The 25,800-nt window shown below is 35.5% G+C and overlaps 4 protein-coding genes, 1 long non-coding RNA gene and 3 pseudogenes across 5 annotated transcripts; 3 read left to right on the top strand and 5 right to left on the bottom strand.

The window, feature by feature from the left end:
* Nucleotides 1-649: 649 nt before the first annotated feature.
* Nucleotides 650-1,225, bottom strand: LOC120218345 (serine/arginine-rich splicing factor SC35-like). Its single transcript, XM_039215310.1, has one exon. It carries the CDS (start codon nucleotides 1,223-1,225, stop codon nucleotides 650-652), a length of 576 nt encoding a protein of 191 aa, XP_039071241.1.
* A 414-nt stretch (nucleotides 1,226-1,639) lies between these two features.
* On the bottom strand, nucleotides 1,640-2,126 carry LOC120218344 (annotated as a pseudogene).
* A 1,542-nt stretch (nucleotides 2,127-3,668) lies between these two features.
* Nucleotides 3,669-6,042, top strand: LOC120218337 (cullin-1-like). The gene is made up of 6 exons (XM_039215307.1): nucleotides 3,669-3,933; nucleotides 4,498-4,783; nucleotides 5,096-5,143; nucleotides 5,252-5,455; nucleotides 5,549-5,626; nucleotides 5,761-6,042. The coding sequence occupies exons 1-6, from the start codon at nucleotides 3,782-3,784 to the stop codon at nucleotides 5,839-5,841; spliced, it is 849 nt and encodes a 282-aa protein (XP_039071238.1). The 5' UTR covers nucleotides 3,669-3,781; the 3' UTR covers nucleotides 5,842-6,042.
* Nucleotides 6,043-6,380: 338 nt separating this feature from the next.
* On the bottom strand, nucleotides 6,381-9,391 carry LOC120218336 (annotated as a pseudogene).
* Nucleotides 9,308-12,819, bottom strand: LOC120218335 (cysteine-tryptophan domain-containing zinc finger protein 7-like). The gene is made up of 4 exons (XM_039215306.1): nucleotides 12,685-12,819; nucleotides 11,344-12,605; nucleotides 10,784-11,178; nucleotides 9,308-10,690 (listed from the first exon to the last, which is right to left on the bottom strand). The coding sequence occupies exons 1-4, from the start codon at nucleotides 12,730-12,732 to the stop codon at nucleotides 9,393-9,395; spliced, it is 3,003 nt and encodes a 1,000-aa protein (XP_039071237.1). The 5' UTR covers nucleotides 12,733-12,819; the 3' UTR covers nucleotides 9,308-9,392.
* A 143-nt stretch (nucleotides 12,820-12,962) lies between these two features.
* Nucleotides 12,963-14,629, bottom strand: LOC120218340 (cysteine-tryptophan domain-containing zinc finger protein 7-like). Its single transcript, XM_039215309.1, has 4 exons — nucleotides 14,451-14,629; nucleotides 13,394-13,466; nucleotides 13,177-13,296; nucleotides 12,963-13,054 (listed from the first exon to the last, which is right to left on the bottom strand). Exons 1-4 carry the CDS (start codon nucleotides 14,541-14,543, stop codon nucleotides 12,963-12,965), a joined length of 378 nt encoding a protein of 125 aa, XP_039071240.1. The 5' UTR covers nucleotides 14,544-14,629.
* A 3,207-nt stretch (nucleotides 14,630-17,836) lies between these two features.
* On the top strand, nucleotides 17,837-18,621 carry LOC120218341. The gene is made up of 3 exons (XR_005525230.1): nucleotides 17,837-18,108; nucleotides 18,170-18,411; nucleotides 18,517-18,621. It is a non-coding gene; the product is annotated as an uncharacterized LOC120218341 (long non-coding RNA).
* A 950-nt stretch (nucleotides 18,622-19,571) lies between these two features.
* On the top strand, nucleotides 19,572-25,261 carry LOC120218343 (annotated as a pseudogene).
* The last annotated feature ends 539 nt before the right edge of the window (nucleotides 25,262-25,800 follow it).

Genomic DNA, 25,800 nt, shown 5'->3' with positions numbered 1-25,800 from the left:
TTGGTCAAACCAAATATCTACCTTTTGTCTGTTGTTTTCTTCTGAACGTTCAGCACTTTCCATGCTATCTGACAGACTACTGTCAACCTTGTCTCCAGAAAATTCCTCACCAAATTGTCTATCGTCGGAACCTCCCACCGGCGACTTGTTAAAGGAAACGGAAGAATACTCAAGCACCGAACCCAGCTTAATCTTAACTTTGAACGATCTTCCATAGGATCCAATAGTTATCTCCTCAGGGACGTCATAAGGGCTGGCCACCCTAACCAAAATCTTCACCATCGATAGGTCTGCTCTGATAACTATATCTTCATGAATCTCTTCCACCAATCCCCACTTTCCTGCTACCCGTTCCAAAAAGGAATTTTGCCAACATAACAATGGAACCCCAAACAGATGTACGAGGCAAAAAGCCATTGGAACACCATCATCGTTCAATAAAAGTGCCAACCTATCAAACCAGAAAAATAACTCATCATTTTCTCTAGCCATGCATCCATCATTTCTTCAGTCGACTTAAATGTAATAACACACGAATTCCAGACATAACCCCATCTGGAGATCTGGACATCAAAACCTTCATTAACTAAGGCCTTCTGGACTAATTCGAACTCAAAAGAATGTTTGATGATCCCCGTTAATGATCTCTTCACCCAACTGGAGCTCTCAGACGGAATATGCATTTCCCAACTATTTTTATACCTTTCCTCCTGTTGAAACCATCGATCGACCGATCCCTATGGTCCGATGCATTGTTCTTCAATCTATCAGACAGTAAGGCCTCCTTGTAAGATCTTGTATCCCTTACACTCCTGTTAATAACACCTTTCTCTTTGAACCTTGAAAGATCTTCTGTGTTCGACCTTGAAGGCATCACCAAAGAAGTGTTCTTCCCGACTGACCTCACCCTAGCATCCTTGTATCTTGCAGTACCCACTGAAATCCTCCAACCATCAATCATCGAACCATTCAGTTTGGCTATCGCCCTTCTTAGACTTTCCTCATTGCCAAAATGCACAAAAGCAAAAGTGAAGAATTTGTATTTCGGATTCCTTGTTTCTCTGGGAATGAACACTCTGACTACCGGACCGTGAGATGAAAACAACTCCCTTAACTCTCGTCGAGACACTCTTTTACTGAGATGATCAACGAACGCCGTCCAAACATTCTCTGAAGAAAATTCCCCTCTCAATTTTACTCTCTCAACGTCACTATCTCTCTCCATTCCAGCTTTTCAACTCAAAAGCAGGTTTCTGTTTTTATTAAACGAGATTGAGTCTCACTTAGTAGTTTTGTTCGATTTTAGGTTCTCAATATGAAGAAAGGGCTTTTTTGGATAATAGAATTGAAACGGCTATAAGGCATAGCCAGTCCATGAATCAAACTTCTGAGCAATTTTACTTCAAATATGTTTAGTGGTTTAGTTCTTTGAATGGTTTCCTAGTCTCTACATTCCATTTCCTTCAAGTGGAAACCTTTGGGGGGGAAATCCTACCTAAGGCATTGTTTTGATTCTATCGAACACTATTATAGCTATAAATTACCTTTTTGAATTAACTATTACAGCTATAAATTACCTTTTTGAATTAACTGTTATTCACTAAAATATAACCAAATTAGAGAAAAGAGAAATAAAACTTTAATGAACTGAACTGACCTCACCCATCTCAAGTTTGCCACCAGGCTTAGCTGAAATCCTACCCACTATTTGACTAAGCATTGCATCATACTTGGGATCTCTTTCTTCCAGCACATTCTCAGGATTACTTCTCGTAACTCTACCTTTAAATCCCAAAGATTCAAATTCAATCATCTACCAGGAAACATAAGAACTCAAAGTAAAAATTAACTTTCATTTTATCTGAATAGGGAAATGAATTACCTTCATGCTGGGAAGCTCTGGGTATCTTCTGTTCATCGGTGGGACCCAAAGGTCTTCTTGTTTTTTGTGGGTTGTGATTGATCCACCGATCGGAGCCTACCAGTCGCTCGACGAAATGCCTGACCCATTTTCTCCCTTATTTCTCCGCCCATTTAGTTATAACCTTCTGCTTTCCGGGATAAAGGAAAACACCCAGATTGCTATTTTGCTTCTATATCATTGTTCCCAAACTATACGGTCTTTAAAAACCCGGACACTTTAATTTAAGTTTAAAATAAGTTATTATCAGTTTTATTATTATTTAAATAATAAAATTGATAAAAATTATTGATAATATTATTATTTTTATTTAAAATATTATTTTTTAATATTTTTAACGTCTAGTAATATTTTCGGTTATTTTTTAGCGTTTAATAATGTTTTTGATATTTCTTTTGAAAATTCGGTTAAAATGTCTAATAATAACAAAATCGGTCATTTTTTACGCCTAATAATGTTTTCGATCATTTTTTATTGATTTTATTATTTAAACAATAATAAAACTGATAACATCTTTTTTTAACCGTATATTAAAACTGTCCAACGTTATTATTTCTGGGATTTATTCGGGTAGAAAGAGAGCTACGAAGGAAAAAGAGGATAAATCATGTGTGGAGACCACGCGCTAGTTTCTTTAATATAGCAGAGTGACGGTTGATTCTTGTTTACCACGTGGTGATTTTCTATGAAACAACGTTGGTTTGCCTTACTTTAATTATACCTAAAAATCAAATGAGTTCCTATATTAAATTATTTATTAAATGTATTATTATATAAAAAAATTATAATCAAATCAGTCTTTAATTAAAAGATTGTGATATATTACGGTTCAGAAATATAATACTTGTATATCTAAAAAATAAAAATAAAAATAAAATTTTAAAAGTATTAAATTACAAAATTTGTCTCTTGATTATACAATGAATAACATGACGTGTACTGTCAATTAATCTTAAAATTAATTAGATTTTGTTTAAGCATCTCTCGAGTTTAAAACTTTATATATGTAAAAAAATATTTGCTGAGAAACTCATCTATCAAAATTAGATGCACGATACAAGTCAATCGAGATTAATCAAGATAAAATTTTAAAATCGAAAGGGAAAAAAATCAGTGCCTTAATTAATTTTTGCATGCAATTAAAGGAGTCTATTTTATATATACTCCCTTTAATATCAACAACATTTTTTCCCATGCATCTTCAAACAAGGTCTTTTAAAATAGGTGTTTATCCTTTTAAAACGGTTAAATAAGGATTCAACAATTTTAAATTTCATCAAATAAGTGTATTTAAAATAATGTTTTTGAAAAGTTTTAGAGCCTACTTGAGTTTATTAAAAAAAATGTTAAGCTCTTATTCAACCGTTTTAAAAGGTCAGGTTATTATTTGAATAGACACGAAAATATTAAACCCTTATTTAATTGTTTTGAGATGTTTTTGGTCAATAATCTTTCTAATGTTAAAAAATATTATTAATCTTTTAAATTATAAAATGATGATTAAAATTTATCGAACTATTATAAGATGGTCTTATAAAAAATATTATTATTCTAACGTTGTAGGAAATCATTTTGTAACTGTTTAAGAAGTCTAATGACTATTTTGTAATAATTAAAAGGTTGTTGACCAAAAATATAATTTTATATAGTATGTGACATCCTGTGTTTTTTACCCAATATATTGATGATGACTAGTTTGATCAAGAGGACGACGAAGTTTGCTTTGGGTAAAATAAAGGAATCATGAAAGAAACTTCCACTCAACGGCTTTAGCAGACAAGAAAATTCAAAGTCTTTTCAGTCAACGATTGTTACATTATCAAATTCCAGACCATCTTCCATCTCATTTCCTTGAAAACCATGGCAGGCACCGAAGAACATCAACAGCACATGATGATGGAGGTTGAAGAAGGATGGGCAGTGATTCAACAAGGAATCGACAAACTGATTCAGATCATAGAAGGCGACAAGACCCAAAGTTTTTCATCCCAAGAGTACATGAACATCTACACGTATCCTTTTATTCGATTTTAACGTCAATAGTCGATCGAGTCTAAGCTCAGTTGATATATTCGGATAGTAAAAAATGGTGGGTTTTCTTAACTGATTGCTTGAACTGTGTACAACATCTGTAAGCCTAACCCTTTTGATCAATAGTCAATCGAGACTTAGTTCAGTTGATACATTCAGATCGTAAAAATTGGTGGGTTCTGCTTAACTAATTGCAAGAACTGTGTACAACATGTGTATGCCTAACTCTACTGATCAATAGTTGATTGAGTCTTAACTCGGTTGATACATTCGGATCGTAAAAATGGTAGGCTTCCTTAACTAATTGCTAGAACTATGTACAACATGTGTAAGTCTAACCCTACTAGTCAATAGTCGATTGAGTCTTAGCGATCGGTTAATAGTTGATACATTCCGATAGTAAAATGGTAGGTTTCCTTAACTGATTGCTAGAACTGTGTACAACATGTGTAAGCCTAATCCTACTGATCAATAGTTGATTGAGTCTTTGCTCGGTTGATACTTTCAGATCGTAAAAATGGTAGGTTTCCTTAACTAATTGTTAGAACTGTGTACAACATGTGTAATCCTAACCCTACTGGTGGAATGTGTGAGGTATTATATGAGAAGTATAACGATGTTTTCAAAGATTACATCAACAGCCAGGTTTTGCCATCACTGCAAGGGAAAGAAGATGAAGCTTTGGTGAAAGAGACAGTAAAAAGATGGTCAAATCACAAAGTTATGACCAGATGGCTCGTTAGATTCTTTCACTATTTGGATAGATACTTTGCTCCTAAAAGGAAGCTTCCTACTCTCCAAGACTCTGCTCTTTTATCGTTCTATAATCTGGTCAGTCCTAAATTCTTTTGTATATAATATTCGATATTGTATTTCTGAGGTGTCTACGTATTTGTCGTTCACTCGATCATATGAAGAGTCACGAAAGGTTTACATAAATGTGAAATGTGAGCATTTGTGTGTAGGAAGATTCGAGTCATACTTAAGGTTATGAGATCGAATCTTTCCGCACACAAACAGAAGAGTACGAGAGACAAAATCTCATAAAAAATTGAACGCAAATGCCCTATGAACATGAAATGCTTCAACAATATTCAATGACAAACCTAAATTTTAGTTATATGGATGTGTTGTTTTGTCAAGGTATTTGGAGAATTCAATAATCAAATCAGAGATGTTGTATTGTCCATGGTATGAACAAGCTTCTGCATGCATTTCTTCTATACTTAAAATTCGCGTTTTCGGTCTTGCTGCATTTACAACTACTTAAATGTCGTAAAGTATCTGGTTTTAATTTAGATCAATCAGGAGCGGGAAGGAGAAGGCATTGATCAAACCTTGGTGAAGAACATTGTAGGTATCTATGTAGATGTTGGGCAAGGCTCGATGAAATACTATGAACGAGACTTTGAAGAAGCCATGCTTAAAGCTACTGCTGCATTTTATTCCACCAAGGCCGCTAACTGGATCAAAAATGGATCTTACAACGATTACATGCTTAAGGTGCGGTCGCAGACATGTATTCAGATGCATTTAAATCCCTGTTTTCCATCCAGAACTGATCAATCTTCTGCATTTTTTATGTTGAAAATTTAGGTTGAATGCTACTTGAAACATGAAAGAGAGACAGTTTCTTGTTATTTGCAGAATACGAGCCAAAAGAAGTTACTTGAGGTTCGTTTCTTGTTTCGCTTCTTTACTTGGAAGTACTCATGTCGAACACGATACATGTCCGACACTCACACTCATGTCCAAGTAACATAAGTCTCTGTTTCTGACTTATTTTTCTCATTTTCAAATGGCTACAGATTGTTGAATATGAATTGATATCTGTTTATGAAAATGAAATGAAAGAGAAGAAACAGGCTGATGAATCTCCTGAAGGATGAGAAGCAACATGATCCATGTTTGAGAGAACGGGCTTTCTTGTTAATCTTTACTTCAATGTTAAATTTAATTTCTTGTTTGGTTGCTGAGAAAATGTTGCTAGTGTTTCAAGTCACAACTTTGTTGCTTAAAGTTATGATTTTTTTTGGCAAATTCTGACACTTAGGGTTTTGTTAATTAGGATATTTTGTAGCTTTGGTAGTTGAGATAAGGGTATTGAAATGATGGTATATGACACAAGCCCCGAATCCGATTAATACATTTAGTTACATAATCCGAATATGATACAAAGACAAACATATTAAAATCTTATATAATACGAAATGTTAACGTATCCGACTCTCGAATCCAAGTAACATAGATATCCTGCAGTTCTAACAAGCGATGGAAACAAGCCAGAACAAGGGAGAAACAAGCACCAGAAAAATCTTTATGTTGGAAACCTGCACTGTTATCTGAATCAAACTCAGCTAGACAACAATTAAATACACAACCATCTTCCAAAAGAATATAATTTTCGGTTCCAATAGAATTCCGAGAGAGAATTTGGAAACAGAATAGAGAACTGTTAGTGGATAAATTGATTATTTCTCAAAACTAATCAGTATTCAACCTATTGAAAATGATTGCCTAATGAATTCCGAACTCCCTATATATTCTTTTCCTCGGCCCCGAAAAAATGGAGCGAAAAATAAAGTACGATAAGAACCGATATCTTAAATAGAACTCCGAATCTCTAGCTGAACAAGCTAGAATTTCCCCTCTTTGCGAGCATCATGTGCTCTTATTGATGAGTAGGCTAAGAAAAAATATACATTGCAAATTTGCAAATCAATCTCACTTTATACAGATGTACACTGAGGCAATAGTTTGTTCACGACCGGTGTCTTTGTTTGTTTCCAAATGCAGGTCTATGTAGGCATCTTTTTCACCTTTCTTCTCCAATGCGCATCGGGAGGGTTATAAAAAGAAAAACAAAAAATTATATACAGGGTGTTTAATCTCTAGCACTACCTAGCCAGAACGACTTATGGCCTGCGTAGCCTGCTGAACCAAAGATATAAGTTCATCTACATCTTGAAAGCCGAAATCAATCACCTTTTTAACAGAAGCAATCCACTCTATATTTTGTGGATCTTCCAGAGATGAAGTAGCAGCTATGAAACATGTTTGGGATTTTCTAGAGGCCTCCATGGCAAAACTTGCATCCTGTGTCTGCAGAACATTAACTTATTAACACATTTAACCTACTTGAACCACCTAATCAGCTAGCATAGACATTGAGAGACAGAACTCTTACCAAGTTCGTATGAGATTATACCAGGTGGTTATCTATGACCAGTACGGAATGATTTTGTAGCTTTATTTAAAATAAACATCGCACAGACTTCAGATCTTATTTATTATTTTTTTCTTTTTTCCAAACTCCAGGACAGGCAAACTCTCAAATTAAGCAGAAAAACAGCATAAGCCTGACACTAAATCTACAAGAAGGTTGGCCAGGGTGTTAACACCAATCTATTAGACGGTACATAAAAACAAGTGCATTGACTTCCTGTTCTAATCATATAGCAAAACAATAAAAAGAATTATTTCTACTGCCAGCATGTTAAGAAAGACCTACACTACCAAAGAACCCTGGTCAGAAAATGCAAATCTATACTGTATGCCAGGGCTAGCCTGCTAGGTAATCTCATTAGTCATTATCCTGTTCGACAAGTCTTCATTCAGATTATCATCTTTTTTTTTTTGATAGGATTCAGATTATCATCTTATTTCCACCAAATTAACACATATCCATCTTCAACCACCTCATAACTACTTTATAAGTCCATATAATGGTCTTCAACTATGAAGGAACATTCAAGTGGAAAAGAATATTTTATAGGCATAATCACTGCGTAATAGAGCGAGAGAAAGAGAGAGGATGGTGATGGGGAAGATTAGCACTTTCAGACAGAAATAACTTACAAAGTCAAGCAGCCGTCTGAAACTCGGGCAGTTTCTAGCAACAACGGCATGGGTTCCAGCAACATGTGAAACATTTCCCTTGGCTAATGGAGCCTTGTCTACAATTGCTTGATTATTTAAGTTATTATCAACATCTGATACAGGAGATGATGGAGATTCACCTGAAAGAGGCCATTTAAAATGATGTTGGGAAGTATTTAATCTGAGCATTGCATCATGAAAGCGAGACTACTAATTAATATGAAAGAAACAAAATTTTCAACTGATGTCGCACCTTAACCAAAACAAAAAGCATATATTTACAGTGGATACTTTATGTTAGACTCCTTAAAGCATGATATGCAATTACAATTGGGGCACTAGCCCAATGAGTGCTCTGTAGGAAGGGAAAACCAAATATGAAATATCTACATGGCATAAAACAACGTGCACTGCTGATTGCCAAATAAACAAATCACAGTTGCAGAGCTCCTGCCCTAAAGAGGACACAACTTATATTGCACATAATTCACATTTTAAAATGAAACATTACAATATAGAAGGTTCATACCATCTAAAGGGATTGGCAATAAATCATGGGGAAAAATCCAAGTATTCCTCCAATGACTTCTTACCTTGGGGGACCATCTGTAGAGTTGCTTGCAACTCTTTCAGGTCTCTGCTGCTAGAAGAATGTTTGCAAAAAACAACCCTTATGTACGCTACCTCCACGCATTTATAGGCCAAAGTAGCAGCAGCCATTTCTTGGCATTTTTCATATTCTTGGGCACACATTCTGTCAAATTGAGAATTTCAAGATAGAGCAAAATATAGGGATATATCAACCCTCATACTGTTAATTTAAACCAAAAAATTATATTCAAGCTCAAGAAACAACAGTTTCCCTTCACTTTAGAAACATTCACTTACTCGCAAAGTTTAGTGGCAATGCTATACACTTGCATTTGGTTCATGTCTCCATGTCTACCGCTCTCACTATTACTGGTCTCTAGAAGGGCAGCAACACCAAAAACTTAAGAGCAGCTTGGAAGTAAATCTCATTGCTTTCAAAAACAAAGCCAGAACTCTGAAAATGGGCAAGGAAATGGTAGTAACAGTTAGAATAACAAAACCATTTCTGTTATATAACTTTTTATGGAAGAAGCTTATCAATATAAGGACAAAATCTGAAAAGAAACCTTTAGACGATCGGCATAAATTCTAAGTCCTTTAGCATCATTCAGTGCATTTGTTACTGTCAGGCTGAAGGAATTTTCTCTCACAAGACTGCAAGCATTCTTGCTGCTAGCTTTTCCAGGCTGTTTTAGAGCCTTTGACACATTGACGCTGGAAGAACCATTAACTGGAACCTCATCAGAGACAACTCCATGTTCTGCTTCTGGGACTGTTCGATGACACTTTTTCTCTTGCCAACTTTCAGTTCCAGAACACAGGGATGATTTTGTCATTCCGCTTCTTACCTCTACTTGCATTACTTTAGTTTGACCGCTAAAATCCTGGATCACATTTTGCTCAGGGGTATTGTTCCCCTTTTTGCTGCATGGAGCAGCAGATTTTACACTGAATTCATCATGCTTTTTTTTTATTGGGTCCCCATTCTACTATCACTTGATGGTTGTCCTGAAGGATTCCTCCTTCCAGAATAGTTCTTCCCATCCTCGCTACATTTCATCTTATCTGCAGCAGAACATTTTTTATTGTCTTTTGTCTGTGAAGTAGAAACCTTCTTAGATATTTGAGAAAATAATGCATTCCTACCACACTCCTTGTTCAGTCTATCCTCATTATGGGAACATTCTACAGTATGCTGCGCATTTTCAGCAGAACGAGAATCACCATTGAGCACATGGCTCAACCTAGAAGAAGGTTTACTTTTAATGCTGATTTTGCAAACAGAGTCTTTATCCCGATAATCCAAGGTAGAAAATTTATGGTATCCAGGGTTAAAATCAACTGACACTTTCTCTTTCATTTCTACACCAGATTGAGCAAGCTCAAAATCACCTTCACCATTCCAACATCTTCCAAGACTGCCACTTGAAGGAATTCCACTATTAGCAGCATCCTTCCCTGAACCAGCAGTTGATGCAAGTTTTCCTGGATATGAGGTCCTCATTGGCGATGAAGACACTGATTCAACTGGTGAACCCCTTGCTTCTTCAAAATTTCCTCTGGTTTTACTAGAACTGGAAACCTTTGAAGAACTAGAAGTTGCTGCTATCAAAATTCGTCCAGTTCCGGAATCCCTTCTCGACAAATCAAGGCCATCCAATTCTTTTTGAGATGATGACTTTTTCTTCTGCTTACTTAATTTCAGGTTCCTATCAATACAGTGGACATCCTCAATGCCACCAATCAAATGATCCATACTTTTCCTGTTTGTTGTACTGTCACCATCATTTCTATTGAACTGCTTCCCTTCAATCTTAGAAAACCGTAACTTCTTTTCATTCCTAAAACCACTCTCACTACTTTCATCCTTCATGCACAACTCATTCCCATTTTGACTGTCCTGCCAGTCATCCGGTTTCCTTTTCTTCACAGTAGCCCTTTTATCACATATTTTCATGTCTAATGACCCACCATCTGATGACGCCAGAGTTTGATCCACAAGTTTCTTCACGGAAGCTACTGATTTTTCTTTAATATCATGCTTTACATCCCCAGAATTAGAGCCCCCATTACAATTCTTCATGCTTCTTCCGTTTGCTTGAGTTGGCAAGCTAGTTCTTGAACTAAGGCCCACCCTTCTGTGATCTAAGTTAGAACTGTGATGTTTCTCGTTAGTGTATTCTACTTCTACTTTGCTTTTCTTTGAACCTTCATATGCATAAGGACCAGATTCCCTCTTGTTTTTCATCTTTGTTTTCTTGGTCTCACCTACACTCAAACAATGCTCAAAATGAATAACAATAATCTCAATATAAAAGTCCAACTGCTACTGAATTTCAGGCTGTAATATCAACTAAATACCTCCGGCTATAAGCCTTTCTTTCTTTTCAAAGGAGGATTTCTTCATGACAATTGGTTCAACAGGGGCCTGAGTCATGTCATTTAGGCTCTTGCTTTTCAAAGATTCCCACTGTTGTTGTTTTTTAGAGTTTGACATCTGATTCAGGCCACAGCTACCCACTTTCTGCACTTCCTTAAGACCATTGTTCTTCTTTACTTGAATAGATAAAGCCTGAGAATTGAAACTAGAGTTGTTCTGATCAAGATGCTGAGACTGAGCTGAAGTAATAAATGGCATACTTCCATTTGCATGATTTTGTGGGTTATTTTGATTCCCAGCAACTGAAGCCTGGTACAATGCATTGAGAGCTTTTGTTGTCTCATCCTCACTAATGTCACACTGATTCATTCTTGGCCTATACAATGATTTCAACAAAGAAATCAGCAAAAGAAAAATATAAATGCATATGTTTACACACGGTGGACAATGCATATATACATATACCTATCATTGTGTGCACTCAAACAAAGAGAGATATATTCAACAAAAAATTTATTAGATACTAATCTAAATAACTTACAGCCAGTTAAGCATGCTACACAACCACTTCTCAGGGAGTTGTTCTGGTCTAGTATCAAAAGGCAAAAGTCGCCACTTGTGACAACGATCACACAGAACCCAATTTTCTTCTATGACTACAGGAGCAGGTGCAGCTGGTGCAGCCATCTGAGAGGGAAGCCTCCTATCATAGAGGTGAGGAACCACATCTGGAGCAGCCACTCCAGACAGGTGGTTATCAACTGTTCTACCACTAACTTTTACCTTCAACTTATCCAAATAGCCATCGTGCTCCATCTCAAAATCCATTGGATCATAACCTTTTAGCCTATTCTGAAAATGCCTCATTGTTGACCCCATTTGGCCCCATTTCTGTTCGGAATTTGTTTCCAGTGCATCTCTACCATTACCTTGAACCTTATTAATATCCTCCTGTAACTTCAATTTCCAAATCTTATCTTTATCTGAAGAAAAACCTTGATTAGAACTAGTGGTATCTTTAAGGGTCAAACCCACATCAGGTCTCAAGCTTTCCTTCATCGAATCAGCAACTTCTCCAGTATTTTTGCTATCTTTTGACTTCTTGCCCTCGAGCGTCTTTTCCTTCTTGGAGGGAATACTTATTTTATTTTGTACATGAAATATGGCTATCTGACCAACCTTTGTTTTTGAATCTTCCTCAAGTTTTAAAGGAGCAGACTTCTGGTAGCATTTGCTTCCAAAATTGTCCCCTAGGTCGAGTGAAGCATTTTTATTGGAATTATCTACACTTTGTTCCCAACCCTTTTCATCCAAACTACTCCTCTTATCCCGCTTCTTTTTCTTGCCACTCGGTCTGCTTCTTCCAGATATCGACTCCAAAGAATCCTCCTTTCCAGAGTCAGAAGAAAACAATCCACCCCTCAATGCATTCTGATTAGCTTCTGCAGAGACATCACAGACCCTGGCGGTGGCCTCCATAGCAATATTCAAAGGGCTAGATGGAGATGTGTGTTTCAAGTCATTGGGCAATGACTCCCCCCCTGCAATCTTAGTCTCTTGCTTCTTTTTTATGAGCAATGTCTTCCCACTCTCAACATACATGTGATTTCTATGCTTTGATTCCACCAGCTCTTCACTTTTCCTGATTAAAAATTTTGGTTTCTTCTCATGTAATTGTTTTCTATTACCCAAAACAGAATCATCTATTAACATTGAAGATTTTTCCTTTCTTGATAAGCATAGCAGACTGTCATGAAGAGGAGATATGAGCATACCACCAGGGACATGATTGGAAGTCATAACCTGTTTAAAGGCAGAAAATATCAATGCATACTTCTTTAGTTCATAAGCAGACCTGAAAAGAACCAAAAGAAACCTCTACCTGGAGAATTCTAGTGGGTGATTTGCTGGTGGTTTCTTGAGATACCATTAATGTTCCTCCACATTCATCAGGACTGTCACCCAATGACAAAGATGGAGAAAAATCAAGCCCAAGACCGCTATAGATTGCAGCAAGTTTTTGTGCTTTTTTTTTCAGACCGCATTTTAATTCGAACCTTCAATGTCTTCTGATCACTTGGAATCCTTGCTCTGTTAAAACTCTCATCCTTCAAGGCAGACTTCTCAACAACTTGAGCAGAAGTCAAATGTGAATCGTGATTAGCTGCAATATTGGCACTTGGGCAGGAAATGTTCCTTGCTCTCCCAGTTGGGAGTGCATTTGGAGGAGCTTTCAAATTCTGAGATGCATCCTGTATGGTAATACAATCCACAGCACTCAAGTAAACTAGAATTTCATTAAGTTGTCAAAGCAACAGCTATGGACATATTCCAAAGAAATTAACAAACTATAGCAAGGATATCGTCCATATACTTCCATAGAAAAATTGTTGGTTGATGCCGGTGTTTTTTTGTGGTATCTTCGGACATGATAATCTTGGAGGAGAATGTTCATAGGTAGGTAAAAATGACCCATATCCACCAAATTTTGCCCCTGAAAAAAAAAATAAGTCCAAATCATCGTCTTCAATGGAAAACATTAAGTTTGTGATATAACTGCAAATTTGTTAAAACAGCGATCAACCACTTACCCAAATTTTCTGCAGAAACTCCACCTTCAAAATCTTTTTGAAAATGGCCCAAAACATTTTTGATCTTCTCATCCTTTAAGAAATAAAATCCCATATTACTATCAGAATAACACAGAGAATTTTGAAAGTTTATGTAAATTAAAACTGCAATATAGACCAGATTGAAGTAAAGCTATAGCAGACTCAACAAGCCAACTGTTATAAGCATCTTGAAGTTCATTCTTTTCAGGAACATATGAGCTAATCGTAGTTCAATATTTCAAATAGAAATTTAGATCAAATAAGTTAAGAAAACAAATAAAGCTAATCAAATTTAATTGGGCATTTGGCAAACAGTATCAACATAAAAAATTCCAAAATGTTGAGGAAATTTCGGAGATCATACAGGCATATTTCTACCGAGAGACAAGACAAGTGTTTTATGAAGTTCAGCTTATCATTTACTTTCTTTTCTATGTCTCGTCTTTCTCAAACAATATGTCAATAAATTATTAGTAGTAAAGTGACACGACCACAAACTTTTAATAAGTTAGAAAATGATATGAAAATGGTGTATCTAGTTTATCATTATCAATACTGTCACATTGCATTACTAGCTATAAAAACTGCAGGAAGACATTAAAAATCTACTCTTTTAGTTGTTTTTTAACATTCCTACTGATGAAAAATTAATCTAGATAACCACCAAGTATGCAAAGGAAGTTAAAAATATCATCTCATTTATCAACATTCGCCATCATCACTCTTCATCATTTCTATACCAACAAATTGTATTAGACTATTAGTGAATCAATGTTCACATACCACAAATAAACTCAAACCTAAAGCCTCAGAGCCACAACTTATCCTGATAAGTTCATTGCTTATTATGCTTAATAGAATTGCATTGCCTACATATCATAAATGCATATTGGAACTCGGAATTCAACCTAATTCCTACCCAAAACTCAAATGTCATTAACTAGAGCACAATTCCAAATTTCAGAAAGAGAAAGCAGTAGTAGAAATAATTGGATTTTTCTTCAAAAAAATACATAACAATAAAACAGAGCCTTACAATGTAAGAGAAGGCGGTATCAAGGTTAATATTGTCGTCTTCATAATCGTGAAAGTAAGCTTCTCCTTCTTCAAGCTCTGAATTTTCATCCATCTCCAAACCCACCACCCCTCCAAAAACCCTAACCCTAACCTCGCAAAAACCTTAACCCCTCAAAGTTCAACATTACCAAAATTTAAAAATATAAAATGAAAAATGAAACAAAATATCAAAAAAAATACTAGAAACCCCACAAAGAAAATGTCTCGAAATCGAAGGGAATCCTATCAAATTAAAAAGACAAGAAAAATATTGCATAAGCAATCCATTTTAATATCAATCGATTTGACAAAAATCGTTAATTTATATTTTTCTCATTTTTCTTGCTTTTCCCCCCTTCTTTTAACTCACAGTCAGAGAAATGTTGATGGTCAGATGACGAAGATTGTAGTGATCGACGAATGGCGCCGACGCATGATTGACTCGTTCCCGCGACGCGGTGCCGAGTTCGTTTTGTGGTCCCTTTCTTTATTTCCAGCAAATTTGTTCACACTTACGTCTGAAGAAATTAAAAAAATAAAATATTTATTAAAAAAAATAAAAAAGCTTACAAAGTTTAAAATATTTGTATTATAAATTATATGTAAAAATCAAATCTTTGAATATTGATATTATAAAGTAAAGTAGTTGAAATTATTATAATGAATTTCTATAATAGTTTATTTAAATTAATTGATTAATAAATAGATATACAAAATGTTTTTATCTTTTTAATAATATTAAATGGGCTTCGCTCTTTTTGTTTTCCTTTTCTCAGGTGTAAATAAAATTCCGTTGATGGCGCGTGGAAAACGTGGGACTGTTTGTAACCGGTACAAAACGACAACGTTTATGGGCATTTTTCTTGCGGTTGCACATTTTGTGGACAAACGGGAATCTTTTTTGTTTTTTCCTCCCACATGAAGCAACTCTTTCTTTTAGGTTCTTAGTAGGATGGCCATAATTGGGTTAGATCAAATTTTTTTATTTATTCAAATTTGATTTAAAAATTAAATATCCTCATTTATATTTAATTCGATCAAATAAAAAAAGATCTCAGTTAACTCAAAACGTGACTTTAATTTTTAGATAAAATATACATTCGACTTGATTCGACCCAACTTATATGTAATTCGTTTTTATTATGTAAAATAAATATCTATTAGTGTCAAGTTTTTTTATTCTACCTGATGTGATCTAACTTATATATATAATTCTTTTTTAGGTCAAAATTTACATTCAACTCGAGTTTTTTCACCCTAAATTTGATTCATACTCAATCTCATCCTTAAAAAAATTTGATTCAAACTTTAACCCAAAACTTTAAAATAAAGAAACCGTCACGATCAAATCAAGTCTGGTTACAACCTGTCGGATATGTGTGAAATGGTCGTCCCTAGTTCTTAGTGTTTTTCTCCAAATTCTTCTATTAGTCCTTCTATTGTGTAAAACTTTTAGCTTTAGTTTAATTAGTTTTATTTTGTCAAATTTTAATTTCTACACTTTCTGAATTTTGAATTATAGATTTATTTTTAGATTTAGTCTAATTAATTTTATTTTGAAATCTATTGAGTCAAAATCAGTTATTAGTTTACATATTGTACGTAAATTATAGATTTATTTTTTATTCTTTTATTTGATTATATCTTCGTATTGAAATTTTTAAAAGAATAATAATTAGAATTAATTAAATTAAAGTATATAGACTAAATCCATTTCTTACGTATACTAATGATAAACTTTGATTTATTGTTTTAAAAGTTTGTGAATTCGAAGAACATAAATGTTTAAAATGACATTTAACTTTACATTTTAAACTTGTACATGGATAGGTCGCGGCTCGATCTTTCCTTGAACTCTTACTTAAATACAATGATCTTTTATAATTACATTCTCAACACATGTAATAATAATACGAGTGGTGATAATGATGTCTATTGTAGGTTGAGCAGTTCTCGGTTTGTGCTCGTTAAAAAAAAATTATTGTCCAACTCGACTTGTTATTCGTTAAGCTCATCAGAATTTTTTATCTTGTCTTTTAATAGATATAAAATATAGTAAATTAATTATTAATAATTAGTAAATTAATAATTAAATTAATAATTCATTACATTTCTTATTCTTTATTAGAAAATTTAATAAAATTAGTGGTAATTATTAATAAGCAATTTAGCATCTTTTTTATTATCTATTTGTAAATTAGTAATTATTAATGAGAATTTTTACTTTTAATGAAATAATTTATTAAGCTAACAATTAAAAAATTATAAAAAAAATAATGAATTGCTAGCGAACTTATTGAGTCGAGTTGGATCTTGTTCAATTCCACTCGTTAAGGTCTCGAGTCGAGTCAACCTGAATTAAATATTGACCACTTTTTGATTAAGTCAAGTTCGAACAACTTACGAGCTGCTTGACTCATTAAGCACCCTAGTGGTGATGGATATTTTGATCGGATTTAAGGGTCAATAAACCAACAAGAGTTGAAGATCGAGTGACCAAAATAAGATATATTGAAAATAAAAGGAATCAAAATATAACTTTTTTAAAATCGATGATCAAAATAAGACAAATTGAAAATAAAGGGATCATCAAATAGAATTTACTCTAAACAATATTAAACATTAAAATATACTTAATTTTATATATTTATATTATTTTACATTATTAATAATATTAATTAAACAAAATTAAAATCAAACAATAATTATTATCGTAAACTTCATTTAATACTATATCGTATCATATGAATAATTAAATGATCATACTTTAGAATGTTAGATAAAATTAAATTTTAATTGTGAAAGAAAAAAACTAAAAGATAATTTTTAGATTAAATAATACATTTAGTACTCCAACTATCATTTTTGTTTTATTTTGATAATCTAACTAATTTTTTTTCAAAATCATATCTAACATTACATTTTAATTTCATTTTGACCACCAATTGTTAAAAATTTAATAGTGATGTTGATGTATTGCCATAAGATATTATCATGTCATCATTGAAGAAGCTTAAAAAATATACCACATCAACAGATATGTTAATTTTTTTAACGGCGAATGATCAAAATGAAATTAAAACATAACGTTATGCATTGTTTTGAAAAATAATAATTAATTGATCAAAACGAAACAAAATAATAGTTTGAGATACTAAATATGAGTTTATCCTAATTTTTATAATATGCTTATGGAAACAGATGGTAAAACAAAGAAAAATAATGAATATTACATATATATAAATCCCCTTTCACTTTCAGCATCAAATCTCCTTATATTTTACCCGAAGACAATGTCCCTTTCAAAGCTTTCATCTGTTCTTCCTTAGGGTTTGCAAAATTATTATTATTATTAATAATAAAAGATTATTTTTATTAAGAAAAGCAGATTCCATATCGCAAGAACCCCAATCTCGATCTTTTCACCCACATTCAATAAATTCAGGAAAAATTCGAACTTTTATTTATTTTTTACTTGGGCAATCCCTTTTCAGATTTGGATTTTTATTTTTCTCATCCTCAATTAAACAGTTCCCCCCAAAACAAATTCGACCCTTTTGCCTCCATTGTTTGTTGAGTTCCAATTCTCACTTTCTGTTTCGTAAAAAATCCAGGTTGTCCGTGCAATCAAGTTAAAGGTAAGTCTTCGGTGTTATTATTGTTGCTTTATTGAGCTTTTTTCTTCTTCTTTATTTGCAGTGATTGAAGAAGATAAAAATTGTCTTAAAAAAGGGAGTTGATTACTGAAAAATTCTTTCCCCCCTTTTGGTTGTTTCAAAGGATTAATTCAATTAAAAAGGCGGCTGCCAAATGTTTGCTTCCGATATGAATCGGGCGAGGGATGGCGGCAGAGTTTCCACGGCCGGCATGGTGTTGTTTCCAATTCAATTTACATGGCCATATGGTGGAAGAAGTGTCTCTGTTTCCGGCTCTTTCAATGGGTGATACTTTAAATAATCTTTTCTCTTTTTCTTAAACATGCTATTGATATGATATTTAGGCGTATGATTAGCAATTGGATTAATGTATTATCGTTTGAATTGAAGGTGGACTGAGCTCGTGGGAATGTCACAGGTTGAAGGTTGCCCCAATGTATTTAAAGCCGTTTGTGCCGTGCCACATGGTTCTCACGAGGTTGGTGGTTAGTTTGCTCTATAGGAATGGAAATTCAAACTTTTAGAAACTTTTGTAATTTCTAACATTGTTGCTGCGACTGTCATTTTTCTTGATTTATTGGTATCTGACACCTAATTTGACGCATTTTTTAATATACTTATGGGTATATAACTCTCCAAGTTTGCTCCATTGAAATTGAACATACAAATTTTGGAAATGTACCCGTGTTGACTCTTACACTTGAATTGAGTAACATATCTTTTAATATGTTCAGTGCTCTTATATAATTGCTGTGTCACTTTATTAGTTGAAATGAGTGGATATTTAGTTTTGGGTGACTTTATTGTCGACTTATAGAGCATGTGATTTCAAATCTTTTAGCCCTGACCTTTCTTTGTACTTTATTTGATTGTTTGTGTTGGTTCTTACATATACAAGTTTCTTGTCGATGGTGAATGGCGACATGATGAACAACAACCTTATAGGAGCAGCGAATATGGAATGGTTAATACTTTCGACACTAGGCCTGTACCTGCAGAGGTCATTCCTCAGGTACAACCTCATTCAGAGGTTCTTAATAACATGAGAGTGGATAACAGTGTCATGGTATAGATTTATGCATAACATTTTCCTGAAGTATTTTCCTTCTTTAGCCTAGTTTTGAGATGGATGTTGATAATTTGGCCTAGTTTGGCATAAGTTTGCAGTCAAATGCAATTCCAATCGCAATGTCAAATGGACTCTAATGATTTGGTTTTTTTTATAATATCAATTTAACTCGTCAGAGATTAGATGGGCATTGCAAGCACTGTAGTATTTTCTGTTTTGGTGCTTTCATTTTAGTTCTTAACACATGCTCAGTACGTACTACATCTATTTATTTATTTATTCATTTATTACTTCCTTTTTTTTCTCATGTAAGCGGATTTTGATACCTTTTTGCAATACCAGCAGCAACTTTCTGCTGTTATATTAAAATCAAGTAATGCCTAGGATTTCAGAAGAGGATGACAGGCTGCCCGCAGTCAAAATTCATATTCTGGCTGAGCAGGTATCTGTTTAGTTCATCCACAGGCTAGAGTTTAGTTTATTTTTGGGATATCTGTGCGTTCCTGATCTTTTTTTGGTAATACATGTTCCAAAAGATAGAGTGTGTCTGTACTTTTCTTTGCTAATCATTGCTTCTTAGAGCCTTTTTCTAGCTGTAGATGTATCTAGATTTCTCCATGGACATTACTTGCATTCTTAGTAATGTTCATGCCTATTTGATTGTTGCTGATAAAGAGCTTGTATACATATCTTTTTCTGAGTCGAGCCGTTTCAGGGTATCCCTGTTGCTCCGCTTGGGACTTCAGCAAGGGAAATTTGTTGGAGTTATTAGTGCTTCGGATTTTATTTTGATTCTGAGAGAGGTTGTTCATGATTCTAATCAAGTGTTTTTTGTGCTAGGAAAGTTTCTTAATTAAACTAAGTATTAGTCTGATATATTGATATATTTTCGGTGTATTTCTCTGAATGCATACTCATTTTGTTATGCAGCTTGGAAATCATGGATCAAATTTAACAGAAGAAGAGCTTGAAACACACACTATTGCTGCCTGGAAAGAAGGAAAGGCATACATGAATGGGCAAGTTGATGGACACGGAAGACCAATTCCAAGACAAATCATCCTTGTTAGTGTTTTAATGCTTTGCCATGGATAATAACTTAAGAAAGATGTTGTTATTTTGCACCTGCATGTGCATTTTCTGTTTGTTTGTACAAATGAAGCAAGTTGCTTCTCCATTCATGTTTTTCTGGTTTTGTTATTGAGGTAGTATAGACATATGCATACATTATCCAGGTGTAGTGTGAGTCTAGGTCTGGATGGTTACCACTATAACTAGATATTTGTTTTGCTATGATGTCGTCCTGGAACCTTATTTCAGCTCAACTTCAATGTAGCTGTAGTTCATTTTTACGAATCACATCCAGTGAGAAAACAAGTCATTGCCTTTCTGTCTCTTCTCTTTTTTCCGTTCTGCCATGCCATTTGTGAGAGGCATAGACAAGTGGTGTTATTGACTCTCTTGTTGGTCATGCAGGCTGGGCCAAGCGATAATTTGAAGGATTTAGCTTTGAAATTTTTGCAAAATGGAGTCGCCACGATTCCTGTCATCCATTCATCCTCTGAAGATGGTTCATTGCCCCAATTATTACATCTTGCATCGCTTTCTGGAATACTAAAATGTGCACCTTTTAATAGTGTTGTCAATTAACATTTTGTTTCTCTTTATTTGTTGAGAAGTAATTGGTTTCTTTCTCCCTAACCAATGGGGTTTGATTTCTAGGTGTATGCAGGTATTTTAGACATGGTTCCGGCTCCTTTCCCATGCTACAATTACCAATTTGTGCTATCCCTCTGGGTACATGGGTTCCGAAAATTGGAGAATCCAACTGCCGGCCATTTGCGATGCTGAGACCTAATTTTTTGATAGAAGTTGGAGGTCTCATTAAAAACTCCCTTCGTATTCTTCCACATACTTAGAAGTATGTTGAAGAACAAGGAAGGGAGAAAAGAGTGCCTCATATTTTATTAAATATAATACTAAGTACATGAGGTAACACCAAACCCACATACGGGAATAAACACCAATACAACCCATATCACCTAGAAATCTTACATCGTCAACCAAAAAGCCCCTAAATCACCTCAAGATGTAAGATAACATAACAACAACAAAAAACCAACAATTACAACCACAAACTTAAAAACGCCTCTGAATACAGCAGCCGAACAATCACAACCCAATTGGAGGATCAAGATCTAAAGAAATATCGCAATCTTCAGGAACCCAAGAATTAGGTTTGAAGGAAGGATCAACTTCATGCACCAAGATTTTGAATAAATGATCCCCGACCTTCAACTCCAACAACTCATTAATTCTCACTTGAGCGTTTGTGAGTATTTGGATTTTAGCCGATCAAAAGACGAAGGGAACTCACAACTGTTATCGATGCTATTAACTTGCCCCACTTAGTAGCTATTTTTGAAAGTATCCCAATTCCAAGCGTGAAAAGGAATACCTTCGCAAACTAGCCAAACGCGCCGGCTCTCCACCACAAGGCTCTCAGACCAAGTTTCCACTCTGGAAAACCATTCTGCAAGAGTTTCTAACTTTTCATCCTCACGCATCTCAACGAATTAGAATCTTCAAAAACCATTAGAACTACATTTCCAGCAGCTCTCATAAGCGTGAAACCCGCTAGTCCTTTGGCTTGTATTGGTTAGCAAGATTACCAATCTTGATAAAGTTCTTGCACCACCCCACAAGACAGTTAGACAACACATGAAGTTTATCTGCGTCCACAACACCCTCAACTTCACAGTGTTTAATTGTCGGAAAACTTCCAGCCCCGACTTACTATGAACAACTTTCGAGGACTTTCGCCAGTAAGACTGTCGGGGTTTATGTTTAGCCAAAGAGACTCTAATTTTGTTGCCGTAAATATGATAACCATTCATCTTAGAAATCGATGTCCTTGCTTCTTCAATTGTAGCAAAGCGAATAAACCCAAAACGAACCCCATTCGAGTTTCTTTTTTTGGGAATGAAGGCATCAATAACTTGACCATGTGAGCCAAATATGGATCCAAGTTTCTTCCAATGGATCTTCTCTGGAAGGTTTTCGATAAAAATCGTGTAACAATCCTTTATGGACCCATTGCGAAAATCTGGTTGGCCTTCTTTCGACCGATTATAAAACCCATTTCTTCTTCTTCCCACCACTTCGGAAAATTTTGCATCGGAATACCCTTTCGAATAGATCTCCTTGGCTCCACCATGATCAACATTAGCGACTGGAAGCGTTGGTGTTGCATGAACAAAAGACAGCTTTCCGTTCCTATGTTTCCCTTCTTGTGAGCATTTCTTCAAAGGACTGGATGATAGTGGATTTTCACCCGACCTCGCCGAAAATGATCCCGAATTTTGTTGATTTGGGTTGAAGGAGAGTGTCTGTAAGTGGTGCCGTCGGACTCAACTATCCAACCCGCCTCACGTGCCAAGGCTGCCAAAACATCGTTCTTAGCAGCATTCGGTGGAATAGAGAAGTTACCAAACTGTCTCAATCCGGCCAACAAGCGTCTGGTAAAAACTCTTCTTTGCGGTTTCCGTAACCTTGTCCTCTCCTTTTCATTCTCAATTTTACGATTGTCCTTACCGGAGTAAGATGAAGAGGCTGCACCAGCGGATCCAGATTTCTTGAGAAGACTGCCTCGTGGAACTGCATTTTCCTTCATTTTTAAATCGTTAACCCGCTTATTCAACTCTGCCACTAATGCTTTAAGAGCCTTCACTTTCGCTTCTAATTCCTTGGCAGACTCCAGGGGGATATCACCAACTGCAACACGGCAGTCTGGTTCAAGCGGGAGATGAGAACTCCTAGACGATGAAGGAGGAACAATAGGAGGCCTCACGGAGGAAGCAGCCACCGCACCAGCTGAGTCAAACCCTCGAAGTTGGCTGGGTTGAGACGTTGGATGGGGTTCCATGGTGAATACTCAGCTGTACACCACTGCTCGACACAAGAGAAGACGGGATTAGGTCACGTTTAGGCACTGCGCTGGGTTGAGTGGCGGAGGCGAACTCGGACGGCTGGAGGCTTCGAAAATCTGCAAAGGACGAGTGTAGATCTGCGACTAAAGACAGCGTTTTTCGCAAATGCAAGTCCAGATCTGTATTCACCGTGAGCAGACGACCATCCTAGGAAAAAGCGGCGTCAAACGGTGGTCAGAGTGTGGCGGCGGACGGCTGACGGCGGCAGCAGACGGCGGGCGGCGGCAGCGGCCAGCGGGCAACAGACGAATGAGACAACACTTTTAAATTTAAAAACACCTGGGCCCTAGAGAGAAGCGGGAACTTCTCTCACTCCAGAAAAGGTTTTTTGTCATAGTATGCTGAGACCTAATGCTTTTCTTAGTTCAGCCTTAAATATGTTAGTTCAAGGTATGGTTCCTGTTTTGTCAGCATTTTATGGATGTATAAGAGAGTGGATATGGAGAACTAGGTTAGGTTTAATTCCTCTAGAGGGCACCTCAAATTGATACGACATATTCTTCTATTTTTGTGTTATGATAAGAGATTTTGCTGTTTTTCTTCTCAGCTCGAGTAAGTTCAATACCTATAGTTGACGATAATGACTCATTACTGGACATTTATTCCCGGAGGTAAGATGTTCTTAATTGATCATCTTTCTAGCATGCAAAACCTACAACCAGCTTGGATTGAAGGTGACTGCCGTTCATAATATTTTTTTTCAGTGACATAACAGCTTTGGCAAAAGGCAGAGCTTATACACATAATCTAAATGACATGACTGTTTATCAGGTAAGTGTTGTAACTTCGGTTTTTCCTTTTCTCTCATTTATGCCTTTGGATGTGTTGATGAAAAACTTAGATTCCAGCGCGGATACAATGTGTGGCAAGCAAGGGCTTTGACCCCCTTGCTCCTTCAAACACTATAAAAGGATTACCCCCATATTTCTAATTTGATCATCTTTTGTATTGGTCACCTATGTTGTTTTGATTCTTCATTTTCCTCAAAAGTATCCATGTCTGACACTAATTTCTAACATATATTCGGGCATGGATATGAGGGTGTAATTCTCTAAACATACGAGAAAGATTAGAAAAAATTGAGCATATCCCTGTCTGGATACATACCCATATCCACATTCACCTCAGAGCCCGAATAACATGGATGATCCTACTAGTTGGATTCTGCTGATCCTAACTAGTTGGAAACTGAGAATTTTCGTATAATGCCGAAAACTTGTTCCCTAATCCTTTTTCTCTATTTATTCATTAGGCGTTGCAACTGGGACAAGGTTCCAGCGCTCCTTTTGAAATGAGAAGCCAAAGATGTCAGATGTGTTTGCGTACCGATACATTGCTTAAAGTGATGGAACAATTGGCAAGCCCGGGTGACTCTCTTAAACTCTATTACATATGTGTTTTTTCATTTTGAAGAACGATAATGAATTTGATGGCGTTTAGATCCCTGAAGTAGCATTGCAATCTATTCTGCCATAAATCACGTGATACATTTGTGAAAAATGTATTGGCATATGATGTTATTTTCCCATAACCTAATTTTCAGGTGTTAGACGGCTTGTCATCGTGGAAGCTGGAAGTAACCGTGTAGAAGGCATTATCTCGCTGACTGATGTTTTCAGGTTCTTGCTTGGTTAGTCTGAAATATACTGATGAAATATGTAGGAGGGGTGAGGTTTTGCAGTGGCATTTGGACCCCTATCCATGTTTTGCAGGTGCAATTCCAAGACCCCCATTTTTCCGAAGTGACTGCAATACCTCACACCGGCGAATAGAGTCTAGTCGAACCAAAAATCTCATTCAACCATTGGATTGACACCTATTGCTTTTTTGCCTGCATTATTATTATTTTTTAGAATTTTAGGGGAATCATTTGTAAATTAAGGATGATTTTCTTATTTTTTTTTCTGCAAATTTGTTCATCTATCCATCCCTTGGCAAACCAATTGTTTCACCATGGTAGATAGATGGCCATAATCTGATGTGGGAGATACATGACCTGTAATTGTTTTTAGTTTGTTGTTGTCTTCAAAGTTATAAGTAAATATATCGAGAGGAGATATAACTTTACTGAATTATTTATCGAATGCTTTGTTACTCGTATGTCCGACACCAAATCGAGTTCAAGGAATGCATTGTTTCTCGTGTTTGACACGTGTGTCCGACACCACCCCGAGTTCGTGAAATGCTTTGTTAATCGAGTTTGATACGTGTGTCCGACACCACCCGAGTTTGAGTTCCCTTGGCCTAGATTATGTTTGATTCTCGCAACGGGCATTGCTACTACAAAGTATAATGTAGCATTACTTGTCTATGTTTAAGCCGAAACGAGCGTAGTATGAATATGCGTCTATAATCTATATTTACGCTTAATTCCTACTACTACATTTTTTTCAATGATATTATCACTTTAGACCTTTTATTGTTATTTTCAGTCAATTTGGTCCAACTTTTTTTATTGTTGTTAAGTTTAACCCTAAATCATTTTCCGTAAAAATAATGATGTGATCTAATCAAATACCGTCACATGTAAAAAACAAAGTTAAAAAATATTTATTGTATAGAGTGGATCCATATTAGGCCACATTACATTTTTATTGAAAAGTGTCAAAGGGTAAT

Source organism: Hibiscus syriacus, unplaced genomic scaffold (assembly GCF_006381635.1).
Source record: "Hibiscus syriacus cultivar Baekdansim isolate YM2019G1 unplaced genomic scaffold, ASM638163v2 tig00110197_pilon, whole genome shotgun sequence".
Taxonomy (NCBI): domain Eukaryota; kingdom Viridiplantae; phylum Streptophyta; class Magnoliopsida; order Malvales; family Malvaceae; genus Hibiscus; species Hibiscus syriacus.
The sequence above is the reverse complement of the archived record's forward strand: the minus strand, read 5'-3'. Positions and strand labels throughout refer to the sequence as shown.

What these genes read in the sequence shown, in the direction of transcription:
- LOC120218335 (XM_039215306.1), bottom strand. Translation starts at nt 12,732, where the DNA reads ATGGTATCTCAAGAAACCACCAGCAAATCACCCACTAGAATTCTCCAG. An exon ending in TGTAGCATGCTTAACTGGCT is followed by an intron (nt 11,179 to 11,343) that starts GTAAGTTATTTA and finishes ATCATTGTATAG; the next exon opens with GCCAAGAATGAATCAGTGTG. An exon ending in AGAAAGGCTTATAGCCGGAG is followed by an intron (nt 10,691 to 10,783) that starts GTATTTAGTTGA and finishes GTTTGAGTGTAG; the next exon opens with GTGAGACCAAGAAAACAAAG.
- LOC120218345 (XM_039215310.1), bottom strand. Translation starts at nt 1,225, where the DNA reads ATGGAGAGAGATAGTGACGTTGAGAGAGTAAAATTGAGAGGGGAATTT.
- LOC120218337 (XM_039215307.1), top strand. Translation starts at nt 3,782, where the DNA reads ATGGCAGGCACCGAAGAACATCAACAGCACATGATGATGGAGGTTGAA. An exon ending in GAGTACATGAACATCTACAC is followed by an intron (nt 3,934 to 4,497) that starts GTATCCTTTTAT and finishes ACTAATTGTTAG; the next exon opens with AACTGTGTACAACATGTGTA. An exon ending in TTTTATCGTTCTATAATCTG is followed by an intron (nt 4,784 to 5,095) that starts GTCAGTCCTAAA and finishes TGTTTTGTCAAG; the next exon opens with GTATTTGGAGAATTCAATAA.
- LOC120218340 (XM_039215309.1), bottom strand. Translation starts at nt 14,543, where the DNA reads ATGGATGAAAATTCAGAGCTTGAAGAAGGAGAAGCTTACTTTCACGAT. An exon ending in AGTTTCTGCAGAAAATTTGG is followed by an intron (nt 13,297 to 13,393) that starts GTAAGTGGTTGA and finishes TTTTTTTTTCAG; the next exon opens with GGGCAAAATTTGGTGGATAT. An exon ending in CCAACAATTTTTCTATGGAA is followed by an intron (nt 13,055 to 13,176) that starts GTATATGGACGA and finishes ATTACCATACAG; the next exon opens with GATGCATCTCAGAATTTGAA.